Source organism: Oncorhynchus nerka, linkage group LG4, assembly GCF_034236695.1.
Source record: "Oncorhynchus nerka isolate Pitt River linkage group LG4, Oner_Uvic_2.0, whole genome shotgun sequence".
NCBI classification, from domain to species: Eukaryota; Metazoa; Chordata; class Actinopteri; order Salmoniformes; family Salmonidae; genus Oncorhynchus; species Oncorhynchus nerka.
Window position 1 is genome coordinate 7970279 of NC_088399.1, and position 27721 is coordinate 7997999.

At 51.3% G+C, this 27721-nt stretch overlaps 1 protein-coding gene across 1 annotated transcript in view; it reads right to left on the bottom strand.

The window, feature by feature from the left end:
* LOC115134336 (protein Shroom3-like) overlaps nt 1-27721 on the bottom strand; it is a 198188-nt gene that overhangs the window by 150943 nt on the left and 19524 nt on the right. The window contains 1 exon segment of the mRNA XM_065017194.1: nt 25485-25639. Within this exon segment, the coding sequence (XP_064873266.1) occupies nt 25485-25639 (155 nt within the window).

Sequence of the window (27721 nt, forward strand, 5' to 3'; positions counted from 1 at the left end):
AGTGGTAGGCAGTAGTAGGCAGTAGTAGACAGTGGTAGGCAGTGGTAGGCAGTGGTAGGCAGTGGTAGGCAGTGGTAGGCAGTGGTAGACAGTGGTAGATAGTGGTAGGCAGTGGTAGATAGTGGTAGGCAGTGGTAGATAGTGGTAGACAGTGGTAGATAGTGGTGGGCAGTGGTAGATAGTGGTAGACAGTGGTAGACTAGTAGACAGTGGCAGACAGTGGTAGGCAATGGTAGGCTAGTAGACAGTGGTAGGCAGTGGCAGACAGTGGTAGACAGTGGTAGGAAATGGTAGGCTAGTAGACAGTGGTAGGCAGTGGTAGGCTAGTAGACAGTGGTAGGCAAGTAGGCAGTGGTAGGCAGTGGTAGGCTAGTCGACAGTGGGAGACAGTGGTAGCCAGTGGTAGGCAATGGTAGCCAGTGGTAGGCAATGGTAGGATGGCAGACAGTGGTAGGATGGTAGACTGGTAGAGAGTGGTAGGCTGGTGTCTCAGAGTCTCTCTCTCTCTCTCTCTCTCTCTCTCTCTCTCTCTCTCTCTCTCTCTCTCTCTCTCTCTCTCTCTCTCTCTCTCTCTCTCTCTCTCTCTCATCATCATCATCATGGACTCTGGACTTCAATGTAAATGAGCATCCTGCCACTCTATGTTGCTGGGCGGATTCCTCCCTCCCCTCCCCCTCTCAGTCTGTAACAGAGAGAGATAACTATTTGCACATAATATGACATTTGTCTTTATTATTTTTGGAACTTTTGTGAGTGATGTTTCCTGTTCATTTGTATTGTTTATTTCACTTCTGTATATTATATACCTCACTTGCTTTGGCAATGTTAACATGTGTTTCTCATGCCAATAAAGCCTTTTGAATTGAATTGATAGAGAGAGGAAGGGAGAGAGAAAGAGAAATGTTCAGAGAGGGTGAGAGAGAGAGAGGTTCAGGGATAGAGAGCGGGTGAGGAAGAGAGAGAGGGAGGGAGAGAGAGGTTCAGAGAGAGAGGGTGAGGGAAGGAGAGAGAGGGTGAGAGTGAGAGAGGGCGAGAGAGAGAGAGGGTGAGAGTGAGAGAGCGAGAGAGAGACCTCTTTACTCTACAGCCACCCAGCCAGTCAGGCAGGCAGGTGAACCAGAGACCCAGTGTAGTGTAGTCCAGGGTTACAGACCCAGTGTAGTGTAGTCCAGGGTTACAGACCCAGTGTAGTGTAGTCCATGGTTACAGACCCAGTGTAGTGTAGTCCAGGGTTACAGACCCAGTGTAGTGTAGTCCAGGATTACAGACCCAGTGTAGTGTAGTCCAGGGTTACAGACCCAGTGTAGTGTAGTCCAGGGTTACAGACCCAGTGTAGTGTAGTCCCGGGTTACAGACCCAGTGTGGTGTAGTCCAGGGTTACAGACCCAGTGTAGTGTAGTCCAGGGTTACAGACCCAGTGTAGTGTAGTCCCGGGTTACAGACCCAGTGTAGTGTAGTCCCGGGTTACAGACCCAGTGTAGTGTAGTCCAGGGTTATAGACCCAGTGTGGTGTAGTCCAGGGTTACAGACCCAGTGTAGTGTAGTCCAGGGTTACAGACCCAGTGTGGTGTAGTCCAGGGTTACAGACCCAGTGTAGTGTAGTCCAGGGTTACAGACCCAGTGTAGTGTAGTCCCGGGTTACAGACCCAGTGTAGTGTAGTCCCGGGTTACAGACCCAGTGTAGTGTAGTCCCGGGTTACAGACCCAGTGTAGTGTAGTCCCGGGTTACAGACCCAGTGTAGTGTAGTCCAGGGTTACAGACCCAGTGTGGTGTAGTCCAGGGTTACAGACCCAGTGTAGTGTAGTCCAGGGTTACAGACCCAGTGTGGTGTAGTCCAGGGTTACAGACCCAGTGTAGTGTAGTCCAGGGTTACAGACCCAGTGTAGTGTAGTCCAGGGTGACAGACCCAGTGTAGTGTAGTCCAGGGTTACAGACCCAGTGTAGTGTAGTCCAGGGTGACAGACCCAGTGTAGTGTAGTCCAGGGTTACAGACCCAGTGTAGTGTAGTCCAGGGTGACAGACCCAGTGTAGTGTAGTCCAGGGTTACAGACCCAGTGTAGTGTAGTCCAGGGTAACAGACCCAGTGTAGTGTAGTCCAGGGTAACAGACCCAGTGTAGTGTAGTCCCGGGTTACAGACCCAGTGTAGTGTAGTCCAGGGTTACAGACCCAGTGTAGTGTAGTCCTGGGTTACAGACCCAGTGTAGTGTAGTCCAGGGTAACAGACCCAGTGTAGTGTAGTCCAGGGTTACAGACCCAGTGTAGTGTAGTCCAGGGTTACAGACCCAGTGTAGTGTAGTCCAGGGTTACAGACACAGTGTAGTGTAGTCCAGGGTTACAGACCCAGTCAGGACTGGGGACAATGGGGACAGACTATCCAGACAGTCAGGACTGGGGACAATGGGGACAGACAACCCAGCCAGTCAGAGCCAGGCTATCCATTCAGTCAGAGCCAGGGACAATAGGGACAGGCTATCCATTCAGTCAGAGCCAGGGACAATAGGGACAGGCTATCCATTCAGTCAGAGCCAGGGACAATAGGGACAGGCTATCCATTCAGTCAGAGCCAGGGACAATAGGGACAGGCTATCCATTCAGTCAGAGCCAGGGACAATAGGGACAGGCTATCCATTCAGTCAGAGCCAGGGACAATAGGGACAGGCTATCCATTCAGTCAGAGCCAGGGACAATAGGGACAGGCTATCCATTCAGTTAGAGCCAGGGACAATAGGGACAGGCTATCCATTCAGTCAGAGCCAGGGACAATAGGGACAGGCTATCCATTCAGTCAGAGCCAGGGACAATAGGGACAGGCTATCCATTCAGTCAGAGCCAGGGACAATAGGGACAAGCTATCCATTCAGTCAGAGCCAGGGACAATAGGGACAGGCTATCCATTCAGTCAGAGCCAGGGACAATAGGGACAGACTATCCATTCAGTCAGAGCCAGGGACAATAGGGACAGACTATCCAGCCTGAAATGGCAACCTATTCCCGATATAATGCACTACTGTTAGTGGTGTGGCTAGCCTGGCCTGTGTGCAGTGGTGGCAGAGTGTCTGGTATGCTTTGGTTGCCTGGCCTTTGTCGTTCCCACTCCCCACTTAGACAGGACGAGGCTATAGGCACACTGACTGGACGGATCCTAGCTAGCCAGTCAGAGGTCATAGCATGTGCATTAAAGCTGCCTGAGGCTGGTAAACACAGATTCACCATATTCAGTTCACGTATCTCTCCCTCTCTCTCTCCCTTTCCCTCTCTTCTCTCCAGGCAATCAATTCAATTCAATTTAAGGTCTTCATTAGCATGGGGAAACACATGTTAACATTGCCAAAGCAAGTGGAGTAGATAATAAACAAAAGTGAAATCAACAATACAAATGAACAGTAAAACATTACATTCACAGAGATAATATTATGTCTATATACAGTGTTGTAGCGCTCTCTCTCTCTCTCTCTCGCTCTCTCTCTCTCCAGGCTCTCTCTCCAGGCTCTCTCTCCAGGCTCTCTCTCCAGGCTCTCTCTCTCTCCAGGCTCTCTCTCTCTCCAGGCTCTCTCTCTCTCTCCAGGCTCTCTCTCTCTCTCCAGGCTCTCCAGGCTCTCTCTCTCTCCAGGCTCTCTCTCTCTCCAGGCTCTCTCTCTCTCCAGGCTCTCTCTCTCTCCAGGCTTTCTCTCTCTCATTATAGACATACTCTCTCTTCTCTCCAGGCTCTCTCTCTCTCTCTCTCTCTCTCTCTCTCTCTCTCTCGCTCTCTCTCGCTCTCTCTCTCTCCAGGCTCTCTCTCATTATAGACATACTCTCTCTTCTCTCCAGGCTCTCTCTCTCTCTCGCTCTCTCTCCAGGCTCTCTCTCCAGGCTTTCTCTCTCTCTCTCATTATAGACATACTCTCTCTTCTCTCCAGGCTCTCTCTCTCTCTCTCATTATAGACAGACTCTCTCTTCTCTCCAGACTCTCTCTCTCTCTCTCTCTCTCTCTCTCTCTCTCTCTCTCTTCTCTCCATAGACAGACTCTCTTCTCTCCAGGCTCTCTCTCTCTCTCTCATTATAGACATACTCTCTCTTCTCTCCAGGCTCTCTCTCTCTCTCATTATAGACAGACTCTTTCTTCTCTCCAGGCTCTCTCTCTCTCTCTCTCTCTCTCTCTCTCTCATTATAGACAGACTCTCTCTTCTCTCCAGGCTCTCTCTCTCTCATTATAGACAGACTCTCTCTTATCTCCAGACTCTCTCTTCTCTCCAGACTCTCTCTTCTCTCCAGACTCTCTCTTCTCTCCAGACTCTCTCTTCTCTTCAGACTCTCTCTTCTCTTCAGACTCTCTCTTCTCTTCAGACTCTCTCTTCTCTTCAGACTCTCTCTTTTCTCCAGTCTCTCTCTCTCTCCAGTCTTTCTCTCTGTCTTCTCTCCAGTCTTTCTCTCTGTCTTCTCTCCAGTCTCTCTCTCTCTCTCTCTAACAACATACTCTGACAACTCTTATAGAGTGTGCCTCCTGGGGGGAACACAGTGCATTACATTACTAACTGGCTTTTAGTTAGCATTAGCATTAGCATTAAGAAATAGCTTCCTTAACAAGCCTAAATCCTTGATCACCTACTACTGTGAATATGGATGAAAGAGTATTGTACATATTACCTATTAACACACGGCTCATTCAGTCTAAATAAAAGTGTCAGTGTGATGTGCAAGTGGTGTATGGGTGTGTCTGCACGTGAACCAGGAAGTGTGTGCTGTGTATATTCATGGGTTATTCTGAAGCTCGGGAAGACAGGAAAGGCTTAAGGCTGGTTGACTTGGCCCAGTCCAGTGGGGAGAGAACCAGTAGGAAGGACTATTTTCACCCTCCGCTCCACAGCGTGTCCAGCATGTCACAGGGCTGCTGTTATGGAGACAACGAAAGAGCTGGGGGGGGGGGGGGTCAGCCATGATAGTGTTCCACGCCCCTACATGTTTAAGGTATCAGTGTTCCACGCCCCTACATGTTTAAGGTATCAGTGTTCCATGCCCCTACATGTTTAAGGTATCTGTGTTCCACGCCCCTACATGTTTAAGGTATCTGTGTTCCACGCCCCTACATGTTTAAGGTATCAGTGTTCCACACCTCTACATGTTTAAGGTATCTGTGTTCCACTACATGTTTAAGGTATCAGTGTTCCACGCCCCTACATGTTTAAGGTATCAGTGTTCCACGCCCCTACATGTTTAAGGTATCTGTGTTCCACGCCCCTACATGTTTAAGGTATCTGTGTTCCACGCCCCTACATGTTTAAGGTATCAGTGTTCCACGCCTCTACATGTTTAAGGTATCTGTGTTCCACTACATGTTTAAGGTATCAGTGTTCCACGCCCCTACATGTTTAAGGTATCAGTGTTCCACGCCCCTACATGTTTAAGGTATCTGTGTTCCACCCCCCTACATGTTTAAGGTATCAGTGTTCCCCTACATGTTTAAGGTATCAGTGTTCCACGCCCCTACATGTTTAAGGTATCTGTGTTCCTCTACATGTTTAAGGTATAAGTGTTCCTCTACATGTTTAAGGTATCAGTGTTCCACACCCCTACATGTTTAATTTACATTTACATGAACACTGACTGGGGAGGGTGAGGTCACTATAGACAACAGACTGGGGAGGGTGAGATCCCTATAGACATCAGACTGGGGAGGGTGAGGTCACTATAGACAACAGCCTGGGGAGGGTGAGGAGGGTGAGGTCACTATAGACAACAGACTGGGGAGGGTGAGGTCACTATAGACAACAGACTGGGGAGGGTGAGGTCACTATAGACAACAGACTGGGGAGGGTGAGGTCACTATAGACAACAGACTGGGGAGGGTGAGGTCACTATAGACAACAGACTGGGGAGGGTGAGGTCACTATAGACAACAGACTGGGGAGGGTGAGGTCACTATAGACAACAGACTGGGGAGGGTGAGGAGGGTGAGGTCACTATAGACAACAGACTGGGGAGGGTGAGGTCACTATAGACATCAGACTGGGGAGGGTGAGGTCACTATAGACAACAGACTGGGGAGGGTGAGGTCATTATAGACAACAGACTGGGGAGGGTGAGGTCACTATAGACAACAGACTGGGGAGGGTGAGGTCATTATAGACAACAGACTGGGGAGGGTGAGGAGGGTGAGGTCACTATAGACAACAGACTGGGGAGGGTGAGGAGGGTGAGGTCACTATAGACAACAGACTGGGGAGGGTGAGGTCATTATAGACAACAGACTGGGGAGGGTGAGGTCACTATAGACAACAGACTGGGGAGGGTGAGGAGGGTGAGGTCACTATAGACATCAGACTGGGGAGGGTGAGGAGGGTGAGGTCATTATAGACAACAGACTGGGGAGGGTGAGGTCACTATAGACAACAGACTGGGGAGGGTGAGGAGGGTGAGGTCATTATAGACAACAGACTGGGGAGGGTGAGGTCACTATAGACAACAGACTGGGGAGGGTGAGGTCACTATAGACAACAGACTGGGGAGGGTGAGGTCACTATAGACATCAGACTGGGGAGGGTGAGGTCACTATAGACATCAGACTGGGGAGGGTGAGGTCACTATAGACAACAGACTGGGGGGGGTGAGGAGGGTGAGGTCACTATAGACAACAGACTGGGGAGGGTGAGGTCACTATAGACAACAGACTGGGGAGGGGTGAGGTCACTATAGACAACAGACTGGGGAGGGTGAGGTCACTATAGACAACAGACTGGGGAGGGTGAGGTCACTATAGACAACAGACTGGGGAGGGTGAGGTCACTATAGACAACAGACTGGGGAGGGTGAGGTCACTATAGACAACAGACTGGGGTGGGTGAGGAGGGTGAGGTCACTATAGACATCAGACTGGGGAGGGTGAGGAGGGTGAGGTCATTATAGACAACAGACTGGGGAGGGTGAGGTCACTATAGACAACAGACTGGGGAGGGTGAGGAGGGTGAGGTCATTATAGACAACAGACTGGGGAGGGTGAGGTCACTATAGACAACAGACTGGGGAGGGTGAGGTCACTATAGACAACAGACTGGGGAGGGTGAGGTCACTATAGACATCAGACTGGGGAGGGTGAGGTCACTATAGACATCAGACTGGGGAGGGTGAGGTCACTATAGACAACAGACTGGGGGGGGTGAGGAGGGTGAGGTCACTATAGACAACAGACTGGGGAGGGTGAGGTCACTATAGACAACAGACTGGGGAGGGTGAGGTCACTATAGACAACAGACTGGGGAGGGTGAGGTCACTATAGACAACAGACTGGGGAGGGTGAGGTCACTATAGACAACAGACTGGGGAGGGTGAGGTCACTATAGACAACAGACTGGGGTGGGTGAGGAGGGTGAGGTCACTATAGACAACAGACTGGGGAGGGTGAGGTCACTATAGACATCAGACTGGGGAGGGTGAGGAGGGTGAGGTCACTATAGACAACAGACTGGGGAGGGTGAGGTCACTATAGACAACAGACTGGGGAGGGTGAGGAGGGTGAGGTCACTATAGACATCAGACTGGGGAGGGTGAGGAGGGTGAGGTCATTATAGACAACAGACTGGGGAGGGTGAGGTCACTATAGACAACAGACTGGGGAGGGTGAGGAGGGTGAGGTCATTATAGACAACAGACTGGGAGGGTGAGGTCACTATAGACAACAGACTGGGGAGGGTGAGGTCACTATAGACAACAGACTGGGGAGGGTGAGGTCACTATAGACATCAGACTGGGGAGGGTGAGGTCACTATAGACATCAGACTGGGGAGGGTGAGGTCACTATAGACAACAGACTGGGGGGGGTGAGGAGGGTGAGGTCACTATAGACAACAGACTGGGGAGGGTAAGGTCACTATAGACAACAGACTGGGGAGGGTGAGGTCACTATAGACAACAGACTGGGGAGGGTGAGGTCACTATAGACAACAGACTGGGGAGGGTGAGGTCACTATAGACAACAGACTGGGGAGGGTGAGGTCACTATAGACAACAGACTGGGGAGGGTGAGGTCACTATAGACAACAGACTGGGGTGGGTGAGGAGGGTGAGGTCACTATAGACATCAGACTGGGGAGGGTGAGGTCACTATAGACAACAGACTGGGGAGGGTGAGGTCACTATAGACAACAGACTGGGGAGGGTGAGGTCACTATAGACAACAGACTGGGGAGGGTGAGGTCACTATAGACAACAGACTGGGGAGGGTGAGGTCACTATAGACAACAGACTGGGGTGGGTGAGGAGGGTGAGGTCATTATAGACAACAGACTGGGGAGGGTGAGGTCACTATAGACAACAGACTGGGGAGGGTGAGGAGGGTGAGGTCATTATAGACAACAGACTGGGGAGGGTGAGGTCACTATAGACAACAGACTGGGGAGGGTGAGGTCACTATAGACAACAGACTGGGGAGGGTGAGGTCACTATAGACATCAGACTGGGGAGGGTGAGGTCACTATAGACATCAGACTGGGGAGGGTGAGGTCACTATAGACAACAGACTGGGGGGGGTGAGGAGGGTGAGGTCACTATAGACAACAGACTGGGGAGGGTAAGGTCACTATAGACAACAGACTGGGGAGGGTGAGGTCACTATAGACAACAGACTGGGGAGGGTGAGGTCACTATAGACAACAGACTGGGGAGGGTGAGGTCACTATAGACAACAGACTGGGGAGGGTGAGGAGGGTGAGGTCACTATAGACATCAGACTGGGGAGGGTGAGGTCATTATAGACATCAGGCTGGGGAGGGTGAGGTCATTATATCAAATCAAATCAAATTTATTTATATAGCCCTTCGTACATCAGCTGATATCTCAAAGTGCTGTACAGAAACCCAGCCTAAAACCCCAAACAGCAAACAATGCAGGTGTAAAAGCACGGTGGCTAGGAAAAACTCCCTAGAAAGGCCAAAACCTAGGAAGAAACCTAGAGAGGAACCAGGCTATGTGGGGTGGCCAGTCCTCTTCTGGCTGTGCCGGGTAGAGATTATAACAGAACATGACCAAGATGTTCAAATGTTCATAAATGACCAGCATGGTCGAATAATAATAAGGCAGAACAGTTGAAACTGGAGCAGCAGCACAGTCAGGTGGACTGATTATAGACATCAGACTGGGAAGGGTGAGGAGGGTGAGGTCATTATAGACATCAGACTGGGGAGGGTGAGGTCATTATAGACAACAGACTGGGGAGGGTGAGGAGGGTGAGGTCATTATAGACAACAGACTGGGGAGGGTGAGGAGGGTGAGGTCATTATAGACAACAGACTGGGGAGGGTGAGGTCATTATAGACATCAGACTGGGGAGGGTGAGGAGGGTGAGGTCACTATAGACAACAGACTGGGGAGGGTGAGGTCATTATAGACAACAGACTGGGGAGGGTGAGGTCACTATAGATCTCAGACTGGGGAGGGTGAGGTCATTATAGACAACAGACTGGGGAGGGTGAGGTCACTATAGACAACAGACTGGGGAGGGTGAGGAGGGTGAGGTCATTATAGACAACAGACTGGGGAGGGTGAGGAGGGTGAGGTCATTATAGACAACAGACTGGGGAGGGTGAGGTCATTATAGACATCAGACTGGGGAGGGTGAGGAGGGTGAGGTCATTATAGACATCAGACTGGGGAGGGTGAGGTCACTATAGACAACAGACTGGGGAGGGTGAGGAGGGTGAGGTCACTATAGACAACAGACTGGGGAGGGTGAGGTCACTATAGACAACAGACTGGGGAGGGTGAGGTCATTATAGACATCAGACTGGGGAGGGTGAGGTCATTATAGACATCAGCTTGGGGAGGGTGAGGAGGGTGAGGTCACTATAGACATCAGACTGGGGAGGGTGAGGAGGGTGAGGTCATTATAGACAACAGACTGGGGAGGGTGAGGAGGGTGAGGTCACTATAGACATCAGACTGGGGAGGGTGAGGAGGGTGAGGTCATTATAGACAACAGACTGGGGAGGGTGAGGTCACTATAGACATCAGACTGGGGAGGGTGAGGTCACTATAGACATCAGACTGGGGAGGGTGAGGTCATTATAGACATCAGACTGGGGAGGGTGAGGTCATTATAGACATCAGCTTGGGGAGGGTGAGGAGGGTGAGGTCACTATAGACATCAGACTGGGGAGGGTGAGGAGGGTGAGGTCATTATAGACAACAGACTGGGGAGGGTGAGGAGGGTGAGGTCACTATAGACATCAGACTGGGAGGGTGAGGTCACTATAGACATCAGACTGGGGAGGGTGAGGTCATTATAGACAACAGACTGGGGAGGGTGAGGTCACTATAGACAACAGACTGGGGAGGGTGAGGTCACTATAGACAACAGACTGGGGAGGGTGAGGAGGGTGAGGTCATTATAGACATCAGACTGGGGAGGGTGAGGTCACTATAGACATCAGACTGGGGAGGGTGAGGTCATTATAGACAACAGACTGGGGAGGGTGAGGAGGGTGAGGTCACTATAGACATCAGACTGGGGAGGGTGAGGAGGGTGAGGTCACTATAGACATCAGACTGGGGAGGGTGAGGAGGGTGAGGTCACTATAGACATCAGACTGGGGAGGGTGAGGAGGGTGAGGTCATTATAGACAACAGACTGGGGAGGGTGAGGTCACTATAGACATCAGACTGGGGAGGGTGAGGTCATTATAGACAACAGACTGGGGAGGGTGAGGTCATTATAGACATCAGACTGGGGAGAGTGAGGAGGGTGAGGTCACTATAGACATCAGACTGGGGAGGGTGAGGAGGGTGAGGTCATTATAGACAACAGACTGGGGAGGGTGAGGTCACTATAGACATCAGACTGGGGAGGGTGAGGTCATTATAGACAACAGACTGGGGAGGGTGAGGTCATTATAGACATCAGATTGGGGAGGGTGAGGTCACTATAGACATCAGACTGGGGAGGGTGAGGAGGGTGAGGTCATTATAGACATCAGACTGGGGAGGGTGAGGAGGGTGAGGTCACTATAGACAACAGACTGGGAAGGGTGAGGTCACTATAGACATCAGACTGGGGAGGGTGAGGTCACTATAGACATCAGACTGGGGAGGGTGAGGTCACTATAGACATCAGACTGGGGAGGGTGAGGTCACTATAGACATCAGACTGGGGAGGGTGAGGTCACTATAGACATCAGACTGGGGAGGGTGAGGAGGGTGAGGTCACTATAGACAACAGACTGGGGAGGGTGAGGTCACTATAGACATCAGACTGGGGAGGGTGAGGAGGGTGAGGTCATTATAGACAACAGACTGGGGAGGGTGAGGTCATTATAGACATCAGACTGGGGAGGGTGAGGTCACTATAGACATCAGACTGGGGAGGGTGAGGTCACTATAGACATCAGACTGGGGAGGGTGAGGTCACTATAGACATCAGACTGGGGAGGGTGAGGTCACTATAGACAACAGACTGGGGAGGGTGAGGTCATTATAGACATCAGACTGGGGAGAGTGAGGAGGGTGAGGTCACTATAGACATCAGACTGGGGAGGGTGAGGAGGGTGAGGTCATTATAGACATCAGGCTGGGGAGGGTGAGGTCATTATAGACATCAGACTGGGAAGGGTGAGGAGGGTGAGGTCATTATAGACATCAGACTGGGGAGGGTGAGGTCATTATAGACAACAGACTGGGGAGGGTGAGGAGGGTGAGGTCATTATAGACAACAGACTGGGGAGGGTGAGGAGGGTGAGGTCATTATAGACAACAGACTGGGGAGGGTGAGGTCATTATAGACATCAGACTGGGGAGGGTGAGGTCACTATAGACAACAGACTGGGGAGGGTGAGGTCATTATAGACAACAGACTGGGGAGGGTGAGGTCACTATAGATCTCAGACTGGGGAGGGTGAGGTCATTATAGACAACAGACTGGGGAGGGTGAGGTCACTATAGACAACAGACTGGGGAGGGTGAGGAGGGTGAGGTCATTATAGACAACAGACTGGGGAGGGTGAGGAGGGTGAGGTCATTATAGACAACAGACTGGGGAGGGTGAGGTCATTATAGACATCAGACTGGGGAGGGTGAGGAGGGTGAGGTCATTATAGACATCAGACTGGGGAGGGTGAGGTCACTATAGACAACAGACTGGGGAGGGTGAGGAGGGTGAGGTCACTATAGACAACAGACTGGGGAGGGTGAGGTCACTATAGACAACAGACTGGGGAGGGTGAGGTCATTATAGACATCAGACTGGGGAGGGTGAGGTCATTATAGACATCAGCTTGGGGAGGGTGAGGAGGGTGAGGTCACTATAGACATCAGACTGGGGAGGGTGAGGAGGGTGAGGTCATTATAGACAACAGACTGGGGAGGGTGAGGAGGGTGAGGTCACTATAGACATCAGACTGGGGAGGGTGAGGAGGGTGAGGTCATTATAGACAACAGACTGGGGAGGGTGAGGAGGGTGAGGTCACTATAGACATCAGACTGGGGAGGGTGAGGTCACTATAGACATCAGACTGGGGAGGGTGAGGTCATTATAGACATCAGACTGGGGAGGTTGAGGTCATTATAGACATCAGCTTGGGGAGGGTGAGGAGGGTGAGGTCACTATAGACATCAGACTGGGGAGGGTGAGGAGGGTGAGGTCATTATAGACAACAGACTGGGGAGGGTGAGGAGGGTGAGGTCACTATAGACATCAGACTGGGGAGGGTGAGGTCACTATAGACATCAGACTGGGGAGGGTGAGGTCATTATAGACAACAGACTGGGGAGGGTGAGGTCACTATAGACAACAGACTGGGGAGGGTGAGGTCACTATAGACAACAGACTGGGGAGGGTGAGGAGGGTGAGGTCATTATAGACATCAGACTGGGGAGGGTGAGGTCACTATAGACATCAGACTGGGGAGGGTGAGGTCACTATAGACAACAGACTGGGGAGGGTGAGGAGGGTGAGGTCACTATAGACAACAGACTGGGGAGGGTGAGGTCACTATAGACAACAGACTGGGGAGGGTGAGGTCATTATAGACATCAGACTGGGGAGGGTGAGGTCATTATAGACATCAGCTTGGGGAGGGTGAGGAGGGTGAGGTCACTATAGACATCAGACTGGGGAGGGTGAGGAGGGTGAGGTCATTATAGACAACAGACTGGGGAGGGTGAGGAGGGTGAGGTCACTATAGACATCAGACTGGGGAGGGTGAGGAGGGTGAGGTCATTATAGACAACAGACTGGGGAGGGTGAGGTCACTATAGACATCAGACTGGGGAGGGTGAGGTCACTATAGACATCAGACTGGGGAGGGTGAGGTCATTATAGACATCAGACTGGGGAGGGTGAGGTCATTATAGACATCAGCTTGGGGAGGGTGAGGAGGGTGAGATCACTATAGACATCAGACTGGGGAGGGTGAGGAGGGTGAGGTCATTATAGACAACAGACTGGGGAGGGTGAGGAGGGTGAGGTCACTATAGACATCAGACTGGGGAGGGTGAGGTCACTATAGACATCAGACTGGGGAGGGTGAGGTCATTATAGACAACAGACTGGGGAGGGTGAGGTCACTATAGACAACAGACTGGGGAGGGTGAGGTCACTATAGACAACAGACTGGGGAGGGTGAGGAGGGTGAGGTCACTATAGACAACAGACTGGGGAGGGTGAGGAGGGTGAGGTCACTATAGACAACAGACTGGGGAGGGTGAGGAGGGTGAGGTCACTATAGACAACAGACTGTGGAGGGTGAGGAGGGTGAGGTCATTATAGACATCAGACTGGGGAGGGTGAGGTCACTATAGACATCAGACTGGGGAGGGTGAGGTCATTATAGACAACAGACTGGGGAGGGTGAGGAGGGTGAGGTCACTATAGACATCAGACTGGGGAGGGTGAGGAGGGTGAGGTCACTATAGACATCAGACTGGGGAGGGTGAGGAGGGTGAGGTCACTATAGACATCAGACTGGGGAGGGTGAGGAGGGTGAGGTCATTATAGACAACAGACTGGGGAGGGTGAGGTCACTATAGACATCAGACTGGGGAGGGTGAGGTCATTATAGACAACAGACTGGGGAGGGTGAGGTCATTATAGACATCAGACTGGGGAGAGTGAGGAGGGTGAGGTCACTATAGACATCAGACTGGGGAGGGTGAGGAGGGTGAGGTCATTATAGACAACAGACTGGGGAGGGTGAGGTCACTATAGACATCAGACTGGGGAGGGTGAGGTCATTATAGACAACAGACTGGGGAGGGTGAGGTCATTATAGACATCAGATTGGGGAGGGTGAGGAGGGTGAGGTCACTATAGACATCAGACTGGGGAGGGTGAGGAGGGTGAGGTCATTATAGACATCAGACTGGGGAGGGTGAGGAGGGTGAGGTCACTATAGAAAACAGACTGGGGAGGGTGAGGTCACTATAGACATCAGACTGGGGAGGGTGAGGTCACTATAGACATCAGACTGGGGAGGGTGAGGTCACTATAGACATCAGACTGGGGAGGGTGAGGTCATTATAGACATCAGACTGGGGAGGGTGAGGAGGGTGAGGTCATTATAGACAACAGACTGGGGAGGGTGGGAGGGTGAGGTCATTATAGACAACAGACTGGGGAGGGTGAGGTCATTATAGACATCAGACTGGGGAGGGTGAGGAGGGTGAGGTCATTATAGACATCAGACTGGGGAGGGTGAGGTCACTATAGACAACAGACTGGGGAGGGTGAGGAGGGTGAGGTCACTATAGACAACAGACTGGGGAGGGTGAGGTCACTATAGACAACAGACTGGGGAGGGTGAGGTCATTATAGACATCAGACTGGGGAGGGTGAGGTCATTATAGACATCAGCTTGGGGAGGGTGAGGAGGGTGAGGTCACTATAGACATCAGACTGGGGAGGGTGAGGAGGGTGAGGTCATTATAGACAACAGACTGGGGAGGGTGAGGAGGGTGAGGTCACTATAGACATCAGACTGGGGAGGGTGAGGAGGGTGAGGTCATTATAGACAACAGACTGGGGAGGGTGAGGTCACTATAGACATCAGACTGGGGAGGGTGAGGTCACTATAGACATCAGACTGGGGAGGGTGAGGTCATTATAGACATCAGACTGGGGAGGGTGAGGTCATTATAGACATCAGCTTGGGGAGGGTGAGGAGGGTGAGGTCACTATAGACATCAGACTGGGGAGGGTGAGGAGGGTGAGGTCATTATAGACAACAGACAGGTCACAGACATCAGACTGGGGAGGGTGAGGTCACTATAGACATCAGACTGGGGAGGGTGAGGTCATTATAGACAACAGACTGGGGAGGGTGAGGTCACTATAGACAACAGACTGGGGAGGGTGAGGAGGGTGAGGTCATTATAGACAACAGACTGGGGAGGGTGAGGAGGGTGAGGTCATTATAGACAACAGACTGGGGAGGGTGAGGTCATTATAGACATCAGACTGGGGAGGGTGAGGAGGGTGAGGTCATTATAGACATCAGACTGGGGAGGGTGAGGTCACTATAGACAACAGACTGGGGAGGGTGAGGAGGGTGAGGTCACTATAGACAACAGACTGGGGAGGGTGAGGTCACTATAGACAACAGACTGGGGAGGGTGAGGTCATTATAGACATCAGACTGGGGAGGGTGAGGTCATTATAGACATCAGCTTGGGGAGGGTGAGGAGGGTGAGGTCACTATAGACATCAGACTGGGGAGGGTGAGGAGGGTGAGGTCATTATAGACAACAGACTGGGGAGGGTGAGGAGGGTGAGGTCACTATAGACATCAGACTGGGGAGGGTGAGGAGGGTGAGGTCATTATAGACAACAGACTGGGGAGGGTGAGGTCACTATAGACATCAGACTGGGGAGGGTGAGGTCACTATAGACATCAGACTGGGGAGGGTGAGGTCATTATAGACATCAGACTGGGGAGGGTGAGGTCATTATAGACATCAGCTTGGGGAGGGTGAGGAGGGTGAGATCACTATAGACATCAGACTGGGGAGGGTGAGGAGGGTGAGGTCATTATAGACAACAGACTGGGGAGGGTGAGGAGGGTGAGGTCACTATAGACATCAGACTGGGGAGGGTGAGGTCACTATAGACATCAGACTGGGGAGGGTGAGGTCATTATAGACAACAGACTGGGGAGGGTGAGGTCACTATAGACAACAGACTGGGGAGGGTGAGGTCACTATAGACAACAGACTGGGGAGGGTGAGGAGGGTGAGGTCACTATAGACAACAGACTGGGGAGGGTGAGGAGGGTGAGGTCACTATAGACAACAGACTGGGGAGGGTGAGGAGGGTGAGGTCACTATAGACAACAGACTGTGGAGGGTGAGGAGGGTGAGGTCATTATAGACATCAGACTGGGGAGGGTGAGGTCACTATAGACATCAGACTGGGGAGGGTGAGGTCATTATAGACAACAGACTGGGGAGGGTGAGGAGGGTGAGGTCACTATAGACATCAGACTGGGGAGGGTGAGGAGGGTGAGGTCACTATAGACATCAGACTGGGGAGGGTGAGGAGGGTGAGGTCACTATAGACATCAGACTGGGGAGGGTGAGGAGGGTGAGGTCATTATAGACAACAGACTGGGGAGGGTGAGGTCACTATAGACATCAGACTGGGGAGGGTGAGGTCATTATAGACAACAGACTGGGGAGGGTGAGGTCATTATAGACATCAGACTGGGGAGAGTGAGGAGGGTGAGGTCACTATAGACATCAGACTGGGGAGGGTGAGGAGGGTGAGGTCATTATAGACAACAGACTGGGGAGGGTGAGGTCACTATAGACATCAGACTGGGGAGGGTGAGGTCATTATAGACAACAGACTGGGGAGGGTGAGGTCATTATAGACATCAGATTGGGGAGGGTGAGGAGGGTGAGGTCACTATAGACATCAGACTGGGGAGGGTGAGGAGGGTGAGGTCATTATAGACATCAGACTGGGGAGGGTGAGGAGGGTGAGGTCACTATAGACAACAGACTGGGGAGGGTGAGGTCACTATAGACATCAGACTGGGGAGGGTGAGGTCACTATAGACATCAGACTGGGGAGGGTGAGGTCACTATAGACATCAGACTGGGGAGGGTGAGGTCACTATAGACATCAGACTGGGGAGGGTGAGGAGGGTGAGGTCATTATAGACATCAGACTGGGGAGGGTGAGGAGGGTGAGGTCACTATAGACAACAGACTGGGGAGGGTGAGGTCACTATAGACATCAGACTGGGGAGGGTGAGGTCACTATAGACATCAGACTGGGGAGGGTGAGGTCACTATAGACATCAGACTGGGGAGGGTGAGGTCACTATAGACATCAGACTGGGGAGGGTGAGGTCACTATAGACATCAGACTGGGGAGGGTGAGGAGGGTGAGGTCACTATAGACAACAGACTGGGGAGGGTGAGGAGGGTGAGGTCACTATAGACAACAGACTGGGGAGGGTGAGGTCACTATAGACAACAGACTGGGGAGGGTGAGGTCATTATAGACATCAGACTGGGGAGGGTGAGGTCATTATAGACATCAGCTTGGGGAGGGTGAGGAGGGTGAGGTCACTATAGACATCAGACTGGGGAGGGTGAGGAGGGTGAGGTCATTATAGACAACAGACTGGGGAGGGTGAGGAGGGTGAGGTCACTATAGACATCAGACTGGGGAGGGTGAGGAGGGTGAGGTCATTATAGACAACAGACTGGGGAGGGTGAGGAGGGTGAGGTCACTATAGACATCAGACTGGGGAGGGTGAGGTCACTATAGACATCAGACTGGGGAGGGTGAGGTCATTATAGACATCAGACTGGGGAGGTTGAGGTCATTATAGACATCAGCTTGGGGAGGGTGAGGAGGGTGAGGTCACTATAGACATCAGACTGGGGAGGGTGAGGAGGGTGAGGTCATTATAGACAACAGACTGGGGAGGGTGAGGAGGGTGAGGTCACTATAGACATCAGACTGGGGAGGGTGAGGTCACTATAGACATCAGACTGGGGGAGGGTGAGGTCATTATAGACAACAGACTGGGGAGGGTGAGGTCACTATAGACAACAGACTGGGGAGGGTGAGGTCACTATAGACAACAGACTGGGGAGGGTGAGGAGGGTGAGGTCATTATAGACATCAGACTGGGGAGGGTGAGGTCACTATAGACATCAGACTGGGGAGGTGAGGTCACTATAGACAACAGACTGGGGAGGGTGAGGAGGGTGAGGTCACTATAGACAACAGACTGGGGAGGGTGAGGTCACTATAGACAACAGACTGGGGAGGGTGAGGTCATTATAGACATCAGACTGGGGAGGGTGAGGTCATTATAGACATCAGCTTGGGGAGGGTGAGGAGGGTGAGGTCACTATAGACATCAGACTGGGGAGGGTGAGGAGGGTGAGGTCATTATAGACAACAGACTGGGGAGGGTGAGGAGGGTGAGGTCACTATAGACATCAGACTGGGGAGGGTGAGGAGGGTGAGGTCATTATAGACAACAGACTGGGGAGGGTGAGGTCACTATAGACATCAGACTGGGGAGGGTGAGGTCACTATAGACATCAGACTGGGGAGGGTGAGGTCATTATAGACATCAGACTGGGGAGGGTGAGGTCATTATAGACATCAGCTTGGGGAGGGTGAGGAGGGTGAGATCACTATAGACATCAGACTGGGGAGGGTGAGGAGGGTGAGGTCATTATAGACAACAGACTGGGGAGGGTGAGGAGGGTGAGGTCACTATAGACATCAGACTGGGGAGGGTGAGGTCACTATAGACATCAGACTGGGGAGGGTGAGGTCATTATAGACAACAGACTGGGGAGGGTGAGGTCACTATAGACAACAGACTGGGGAGGGTGAGGTCACTATAGACAACAGACTGGGGAGGGTGAGGAGGGTGAGGTCACTATAGACAACAGACTGGGGAGGGTGAGGAGGGTGAGGTCACTATAGACAACAGACTGGGGAGGGTGAGGAGGGTGAGGTCACTATAGACAACAGACTGTGGAGGGTGAGGAGGGTGAGGTCATTATAGACATCAGACTGGGGAGGGTGAGGTCACTATAGACATCAGACTGGGGAGGGTGAGGTCATTATAGACAACAGACTGGGGAGGGTGAGGAGGGTGAGGTCACTATAGACATCAGACTGGGGAGGGTGAGGAGGGTGAGGTCACTATAGACATCAGACTGGGGAGGGTGAGGAGGGTGAGGTCACTATAGACATCAGACTGGGGAGGGTGAGGAGGGTGAGGTCATTATAGACAACAGACTGGGGAGGGTGAGGTCACTATAGACATCAGACTGGGGAGGGTGAGGTCATTATAGACAACAGACTGGGGAGGGTGAGGTCATTATAGACATCAGACTGGGGAGAGTGAGGAGGGTGAGGTCACTATAGACATCAGACTGGGGAGGGTGAGGAGGGTGAGGTCATTATAGACAACAGACTGGGGAGGGTGAGGTCACTATAGACATCAGACTGGGGAGGGTGAGGTCATTATAGACAACAGACTGGGGAGGGTGAGGTCATTATAGACATCAGATTGGGGAGGGTGAGGAGGGTGAGGTCACTATAGACATCAGACTGGGGAGGGTGAGGAGGGTGAGGTCATTATAGACATCAGACTGGGGAGGGTGAGGAGGGTGAGGTCACTATAGACAACAGACTGGGGAGGGTGAGGTCACTATAGACATCAGACTGGGGAGGGTGAGGTCACTATAGACATCAGACTGGGGAGGGTGAGGTCACTATAGACATCAGACTGGGGAGGGTGAGGTCATTATAGACATCAGACTGGGGAGGGTGAGGAGGGTGAGGTCATTATAGACAACAGACTGGGGAGGGTGAGGAGGGTGAGGTCATTATAGACAACAGACTGGGGAGGGTGAGGTCATTATAGACATCAGACTGGGGAGGGTGAGGAGGGTGAGGTCATTATAGACATCAGACTGGGGAGGGTGAGGTCACTATAGACAACAGACTGGGGAGGGTGAGGAGGGTGAGGTCACTATAGACAACAGACTGGGGAGGGTGAGGTCACTATAGACAACAGACTGGGGAGGGTGAGGTCATTATAGACATCAGACTGGGGAGGGTGAGGTCATTATAGACATCAGCTTGGGGAGGGTGAGGAGGGTGAGGTCACTATAGACATCAGACTGGGGAGGGTGAGGAGGGTGAGGTCATTATAGACAACAGACTGGGGAGGGTGAGGAGGGTGAGGTCACTATAGACATCAGACTGGGGAGGGTGAGGAGGGTGAGGTCATTATAGACAACAGACTGGGGAGGGTGAGGTCACTATAGACATCAGACTGGGGAGGGTGAGGTCACTATAGACATCAGACTGGGGAGGGTGAGGTCATTATAGACATCAGACTGGGGAGGGTGAGGTCATTATAGACATCAGCTTGGGGAGGGTGAGGAGGGTGAGGTCACTATAGACATCAGACTGGGGAGGGTGAGGAGGGTGAGGTCATTATAGACAACAGACTGGGGAGGGTGAGGAGGGTGAGGTCACTATAGACATCAGACTGGGGAGGGTGAGGTCACTATAGACATCAGACTGGGGAGGGTGAGGTCATTATAGACAACAGACTGGGGAGGGTGAGGTCACTATAGACAACAGACTGGGGAGGGTGAGGAGGGTGAGGTCATTATAGACAACAGACTGGGGAGGGTGAGGAGGGTGAGGTCATTATAGACAACAGACTGGGGAGGGTGAGGTCATTATAGACATCAGACTGGGGAGGGTGAGGAGGGTGAGGTCATTATAGACATCAGACTGGGGAGGGTGAGGTCACTATAGACAACAGACTGGGGAGGGTGAGGAGGGTGAGGTCACTATAGACAACAGACTGGGGAGGGTGAGGTCACTATAGACAACAGACTGGGGAGGGTGAGGTCATTATAGACATCAGACTGGGGAGGGTGAGGTCATTATAGACATCAGCTTGGGGAGGGTGAGGAGGGTGAGGTCACTATAGACATCAGACTGGGGAGGGTGAGGAGGGTGAGGTCATTATAGACAACAGACTGGGGAGGGTGAGGAGGGTGAGGTCACTATAGACATCAGACTGGGGAGGGTGAGGAGGGTGAGGTCATTATAGACAACAGACTGGGGAGGGTGAGGTCACTATAGACATCAGACTGGGGAGGGTGAGGTCACTATAGACATCAGACTGGGGAGGGTGAGGTCATTATAGACATCAGACTGGGGAGGGTGAGGTCATTATAGACATCAGCTTGGGGAGGGTGAGGAGGGTGAGATCACTATAGACATCAGACTGGGGAGGGTGAGGAGGGTGAGGTCATTATAGACAACAGACTGGGGAGGGTGAGGAGGGTGAGGTCACTATAGACATCAGACTGGGGAGGGTGAGGTCACTATAGACATCAGACTGGGGAGGGTGAGGTCATTATAGACAACAGACTGGGGAGGGTGAGGTCACTATAGACAACAGACTGGGGAGGGTGAGGTCACTATAGACAACAGACTGGGGAGGGTGAGGAGGGTGAGGTCACTATAGACAACAGACTGGGGAGGGTGAGGAGGGTGAGGTCACTATAGACAACAGACTGGGGAGGGTGAGGAGGGTGAGGTCACTATAGACAACAGACTGTGGAGGGTGAGGAGGGTGAGGTCATTATAGACATCAGACTGGGGAGGGTGAGGTCACTATAGACATCAGACTGGGGAGGGTGAGGTCATTATAGACAACAGACTGGGGAGGGTGAGGAGGGTGAGGTCACTATAGACATCAGACTGGGGAGGGTGAGGAGGGTGAGGTCACTATAGACATCAGACTGGGGAGGGTGAGGAGGGTGAGGTCACTATAGACATCAGACTGGGGAGGGTGAGGAGGGTGAGGTCATTATAGACAACAGACTGGGGAGGGTGAGGTCACTATAGACATCAGACTGGGGAGGGTGAGGTCATTATAGACAACAGACTGGGGAGGGTGAGGTCATTATAGACATCAGACTGGGGAGAGTGAGGAGGGTGAGGTCACTATAGACATCAGACTGGGGAGGGTGAGGAGGTGAGGTCATTATAGACAACAGACTGGGGAGGGTGAGGTCACTATAGACATCAGACTGGGGAGGGTGAGGTCATTATAGACAACAGACTGGGGAGGGTGAGGTCATTATAGACATCAGATTGGGGAGGGTGAGGAGGGTGAGGTCACTATAGACATCAGACTGGGGAGGGTGAGGAGGGTGAGGTCATTATAGACATCAGACTGGGGAGGGTGAGGAGGGTGAGGTCACTATAGACAACAGACTGGGGAGGGTGAGGTCACTATAGACATCAGACTGGGGAGGGTGAGGTCACTATAGACATCAGACTGGGGAGGGTGAGGTCACTATAGACATCAGACTGGGGAGGGTGAGGTCACTATAGACATCAGACTGGGGAGGGTGAGGAGGGTGAGGTCATTATAGACATCAGACTGGGGAGGGTGAGGAGGGTGAGGTCACTATAGACAACAGACTGGGGAGGGTGAGGTCACTATAGACATCAGACTGGGGAGGGTGAGGTCACTATAGACATCAGACTGGGGAGGGTGAGGTCACTATAGACATCAGACTGGGGAGGGTGAGGTCACTATAGACATCAGACTGGGGAGGGTGAGGTCACTATAGACATCAGACTGGGGAGGGTGAGGAGGGTGAGGTCACTATAGACAACAGACTGGGGAGGGTGAGGTCACTATAGACATCAGACTGGGGAGGGTGAGGAGGGTGAGGTCATTATAGACAACAGACTGGGGAGGGTGAGGTCATTATAGACATCAGACTGGGGAGGGTGAGGTCACTATAGACATCAGACTGGGGAGGGTGAGGTCACTATAGACATCAGACTGGGGAGGGTGAGGTCACTATAGACATCAGACTGGGGAGGGTGAGGAGGGTGAGGTCACTATAGACAACAGACTGGGGAGGGTGAGGTCATTATAGACAACAGACTGGGGAGGGTGAGGTCATTATAGACATCAGACTGGGGAGAGTGAGGAGGGTGAGGTCACTATAGACATCAGACTGGGGAGGGTGAGGTCATTATAGACAACAGACTGGGGAGGGTGAGGTCACTATAGACATCAGACTGGGGAGGGTGAGGTCATTATAGACAACAGACTGGGGAGGGTGAGGTCATTATAGACATCAGATTGGGGAGGGTGAGGAGGGTGAGGTCACTATAGACATCAGACTGGGGAGGGTGAGGAGGGTGAGGTCATTATAGACATCAGACTGGGGAGGGTGAGGAGGGTGAGGTCACTATAGACAACAGACTGGGGAGGGTGAGGTCACTATAGACATCAGACTGGGGAGGGTGAGGTCACTATAGACATCAGACTGGGGAGGGTGAGGTCACTATAGACATCAGACTGGGGAGGGTGAGGTCACTATAGACATCAGACTGGGGAGGGTGAGGTCACTATAGACATCAGACTGGGGAGGGTGAAGTCCCGTGCTTCTACACCTGCATTGCTTGCTGTTTGGGGTTTTAGGCTGGGTTTCTGTACAGCACTTTGTGACATCGGCTGATGTAAAAAGGGCTTTAGAAATACATTTGATTGATTGATTGATTGATCGATTGATTGCTATAGCAGCCACCCGTACTGTTTTTGGTACTGGCCATGTTCGAGAACATGAAAACCGTAATGCATTGTGGGTAAATTGTGACTGAGTGACTGATTTCTAAATAATAATGAGTAGTTATTTATGAAGCAAGGTGATTTGTCTATCAGTCCATCTCAACTCTTTTTCAACGCGGCTGGTGATGTCAGTGTTAAATGGTGATGTCAGTGTTAAATGGTGATGTCAGTGTAAAATGGTGATGTCAGTGTTAAATGGTGATGTCAGTGTTAAATGGTGATGTCAGTGTTAAATGGTGATGTCAGTGTAAAATGATGATGTCAGTGTTAAATGGTGATGTCAGTGTAAAATGGTGATGTCAGTGTAAAATGGTGATGTCAGTGTTAAATGGTGATGTCAGTGTTAAATGGTGATTGATGTCAGTGTTAAATGGTGATTGATGTCAGTGTTAAATGGTGATTGATGTCAGTGTTAAATGATGATGTCAGTGTAAAATGGTGATGTCAGTGTAAATGGTGATGTCAGTGTAAATGGTGATGTCAGTGTAAAATGGTGATGTCAGTGTAAAATGGTGATGTCAGCGTTCATCCACCTCTGGCCTGCTCGCCTCCCTACCACTGAGGAAGTACAGTTCCCGCGCAGCCCAGTCAAAACTGTTCGCTGCTCTGGCCCCCCAATGGTGGAACAAACTCCCTCACGACGCCAGGACAGCGGAGTCAATCACCACCTTCCGGAGACACCTGAAACCCCACCTCTTTCAGGAATACCTAGGATAGGATAAAGTAATCCTTCTCACCCCCCCCTTAAAAGATTTAGATGCACTATTGTAAAGTGGCTGTTCCACTGGATGTCTTAAGGTGAACGCACCAATTTGTAAGTCGCTCTGGATAAGAGCGTCTGCTAAATGACTTAAATGTAAATGTAAATGTAAATGGTGATGTCAGTGTTAAATGGTGATGTCAGTGTTAAATGGTGATGTCAGTGTTAAATGGTGATGTCAGTGTAAAATGATGATGTCAGTGGTGAAATGGTGATGTCAGTGTTAAATGGTGATGTCCGTTTGGTGTGACCAAACCAACGCCTCTCCACCTGGTGTGACCAAACCAACACCTCTCCACCTGGTGTGACCAAACCAACGCCTCTCCACCTGGTGTGACCAAACCAACGCCTCTCCACCTGGTGTGACCAAACCAACGCCTCTCCACCTGGTGTGACCAAACCAACACCTCTCCACCTGGTGTGACCAAACCAACACCTCTCCACCTGGTGTGACCAAACCAACGCCTCTCCACCTGGTGTGACCAAACCAACACCTCTCACCTGGTGTGACCAAACCAACACCTCTCACCTGGTGTGACCAAACCAACACCTCTCACCTGGTGTGACCAAACCAACACCTCTCACCTGGTGTGACCAAACCAACACCTCTCACCTGGTGTGACCAAACCAACACCTCTCCACCTGGTGTGACCAAACCAACACCTCTCACCTGGTGTGACCAAACCAACACCTCTCACCTGGTGTGACCAAACCAACACCTCTCACCTGGTGTGACCAAACCAACACCTCTCACCTGGTGTGACCAAACCAACACCTCTCCAACTGGTGTGACCAAACCAACACCTCTCACCTGGTGTGACCAAACCAACACCTCTCACCTGGTGTGACCAAACCAACACCTCTCACCTGGTGTGACCAAACCAATGCCTTTCAACATGATGTGATTTGCAGGATAAAAACAAGACCACCAAAAACATGAAATCTGAATCGGCCGTTTGATAATGGTTGTGGTGACAGATTGAGAGGAGGGGACACAGAGAGAGAGAGAGACAGAGAGAGAGACAGGGAGAGAGACAGACAGACAGACAGAGAGGAGAGAGAGCATGTGATTGGATGATGGGGTTTTAGTTAACATACCTGCGAACAGTGAGTCTAAGAGTCTTGTAGGATCCTTTGACCAATGAGATGGCTTCCTGCCTGAATCCACTGAGCTCCACGTCGTTAATGACAACCACCTGGTCACCTGGCAACAGGGGGTGTTCCAACAGGTCTGCCTTCCCACCTCCCTCAACCTGGATTGAAGAGGAGAGAGAAGAATACATTCCTGTTTCAGACCACAGAAATCAGTAGAGGAACCTCTAGAGCAGATGTAGGGGTTGAGGAGGACATGGCAGAATAACGAACATCTAGGATACTGGTACCAGATCACTCCGCACCAGACTTGGAGAAGCATTGACACACACACACACACTGAGTTTAGTACAGATACACCATAAAGGTCTTCATTGACCTTAAGGCTAAACTAACACACACACAAACACACACACTGAGTTTAGTACAGTTACACCATGAAGGTCTTCATTGACCTTAAGGCTAAACTAACACACACACAAACACACACACTGAGTTTAGTACAGTTACACCATGAAGGTCTTCATTGACCTTAAGGCTAAACTAACCTAACACCTGACTTCAGAGCTACAACTCTCTGTTTGGACCTATAGAGCTATCACTATCTCCCTCATATCCTCCTACAAGAGGACCTCCTCACGTGGGCTCCCGAGTGGAGCAGAGGTCTAAGGTCCTGCATCTCAGTGGGCTCCCGAGTGGAGCAGAGGTCTAAGACACTGCATCTCAGTGGGCTCCCGAGTGGAGCAGCTTCTGTTCAACTCTGAGTTGTCCTTATGTCAGGTCCTGATCTGGCTATGCCATATGGCTGTGGGCTACACTAGTTCATTTAGCTGACAAGATTTGCTTATAATTCTGTGGCAGCAGGGTAGCCTAGTGGTTAGAGCGTTGGACTAGTAACCGGAAGGTTGTTGTTCTGCCCCTGAACAGGCAGTTAACCCACTGTTCCCAGGTAGGCCGTCATTGAAAATAAGCATTTGTTCTTAACTGACTTGCCTAGTAAAATTAAAAATATATTTTATAGTATGAAGAATACAATTGAAAAAAATCAGAATAAAATATACCTATTTTCTCCAAACGATTTGAGGGAGTTAAACATCAACTGTGTTGAGCGGTTAACAAAGAAATAAGTATTATGCTTAATTTAGAATTATTAATGTAAGTTGTTCTACAAACGTTGGGTTATATGTTATATGTTTAATAATGAGACTCTGCTTTGTTTTTTTTGCGAAAGGCCACAACTTCATCAGTCTCTCATTCACAATTTTTTTTATTATTATTATTTTTTCCTCCCCAATTGTCTCATCGCTACAACTCCCGTACGGGCTCGGGAGAGACGAAGGTTGAAAGTCATGCGTCCTCCGATACACAACCCAACCAAGCCAAGCTTCTTAACTTAGCTGCTTCTTAACACAGTGTGCATCCAACCCGGAAGCCAAGGAAAGGAAACACCGTGCACCTGGCCACCTTGGCTAGCGCACAGGAGTCGCTGGTGCGCGATGGGTGCGCGATGAGACAAGGACACCCCTACCGACCAAGCCCTCCCTAACCCGGGCAACGCTAGGCCAATTGTGCATCGCCCCACGGACCTCCCGGTCGCGGCCGGTTACGACAGAGCCTGGGCGCGAACCCAGGGACTATGATGGCACAGCTGGCGCTGCAGTACAGCGCCCTTAACCACTGCGCCACCCGGGAGGCCCTCTCATTCACAATTTGACAAGCACTTGATAATCTAAATCAAATGAAACTTTGTCACATGCGCCGAATACAACAGGTAGACCTTACCGTGAAATGCTCACTTACAAGACCTTAACCAACAGTGCAGTTCAAGTAATAGAGTTAAGAAATGTTTTACCAAATAAACAAAAGTAAAAAATAATAGTCTATGACTTGAGTGACTGGAGTCTTTGACAATTTTTTGGTCTTTCCTCTGACACCACCTAGTATAGAGGTCCTGGATGGCAGGAAGCTTGGCCCCAGTGATGTACTGGGCCATACGCACTACCTTCTGTAGCACCTTACGGTCAGAAGCCGAGCAGTTGCCATACCAGGCGGTGATGCAACCGGTCAGGATGCTCTCGATGATGCAGCTGTAGAACTTTCTGAGGATCTGGGGACCCATGCCAAATGTTTTCAGTCTCCTGAGGGGGAAAATATGTTGTCGTGCCCTCTTCACAAATGTCTTGGTGTGTTTGGACTATGATAGTTCGTTAGTGATGTGGACATCAAGGAACTTGAAACTCTCG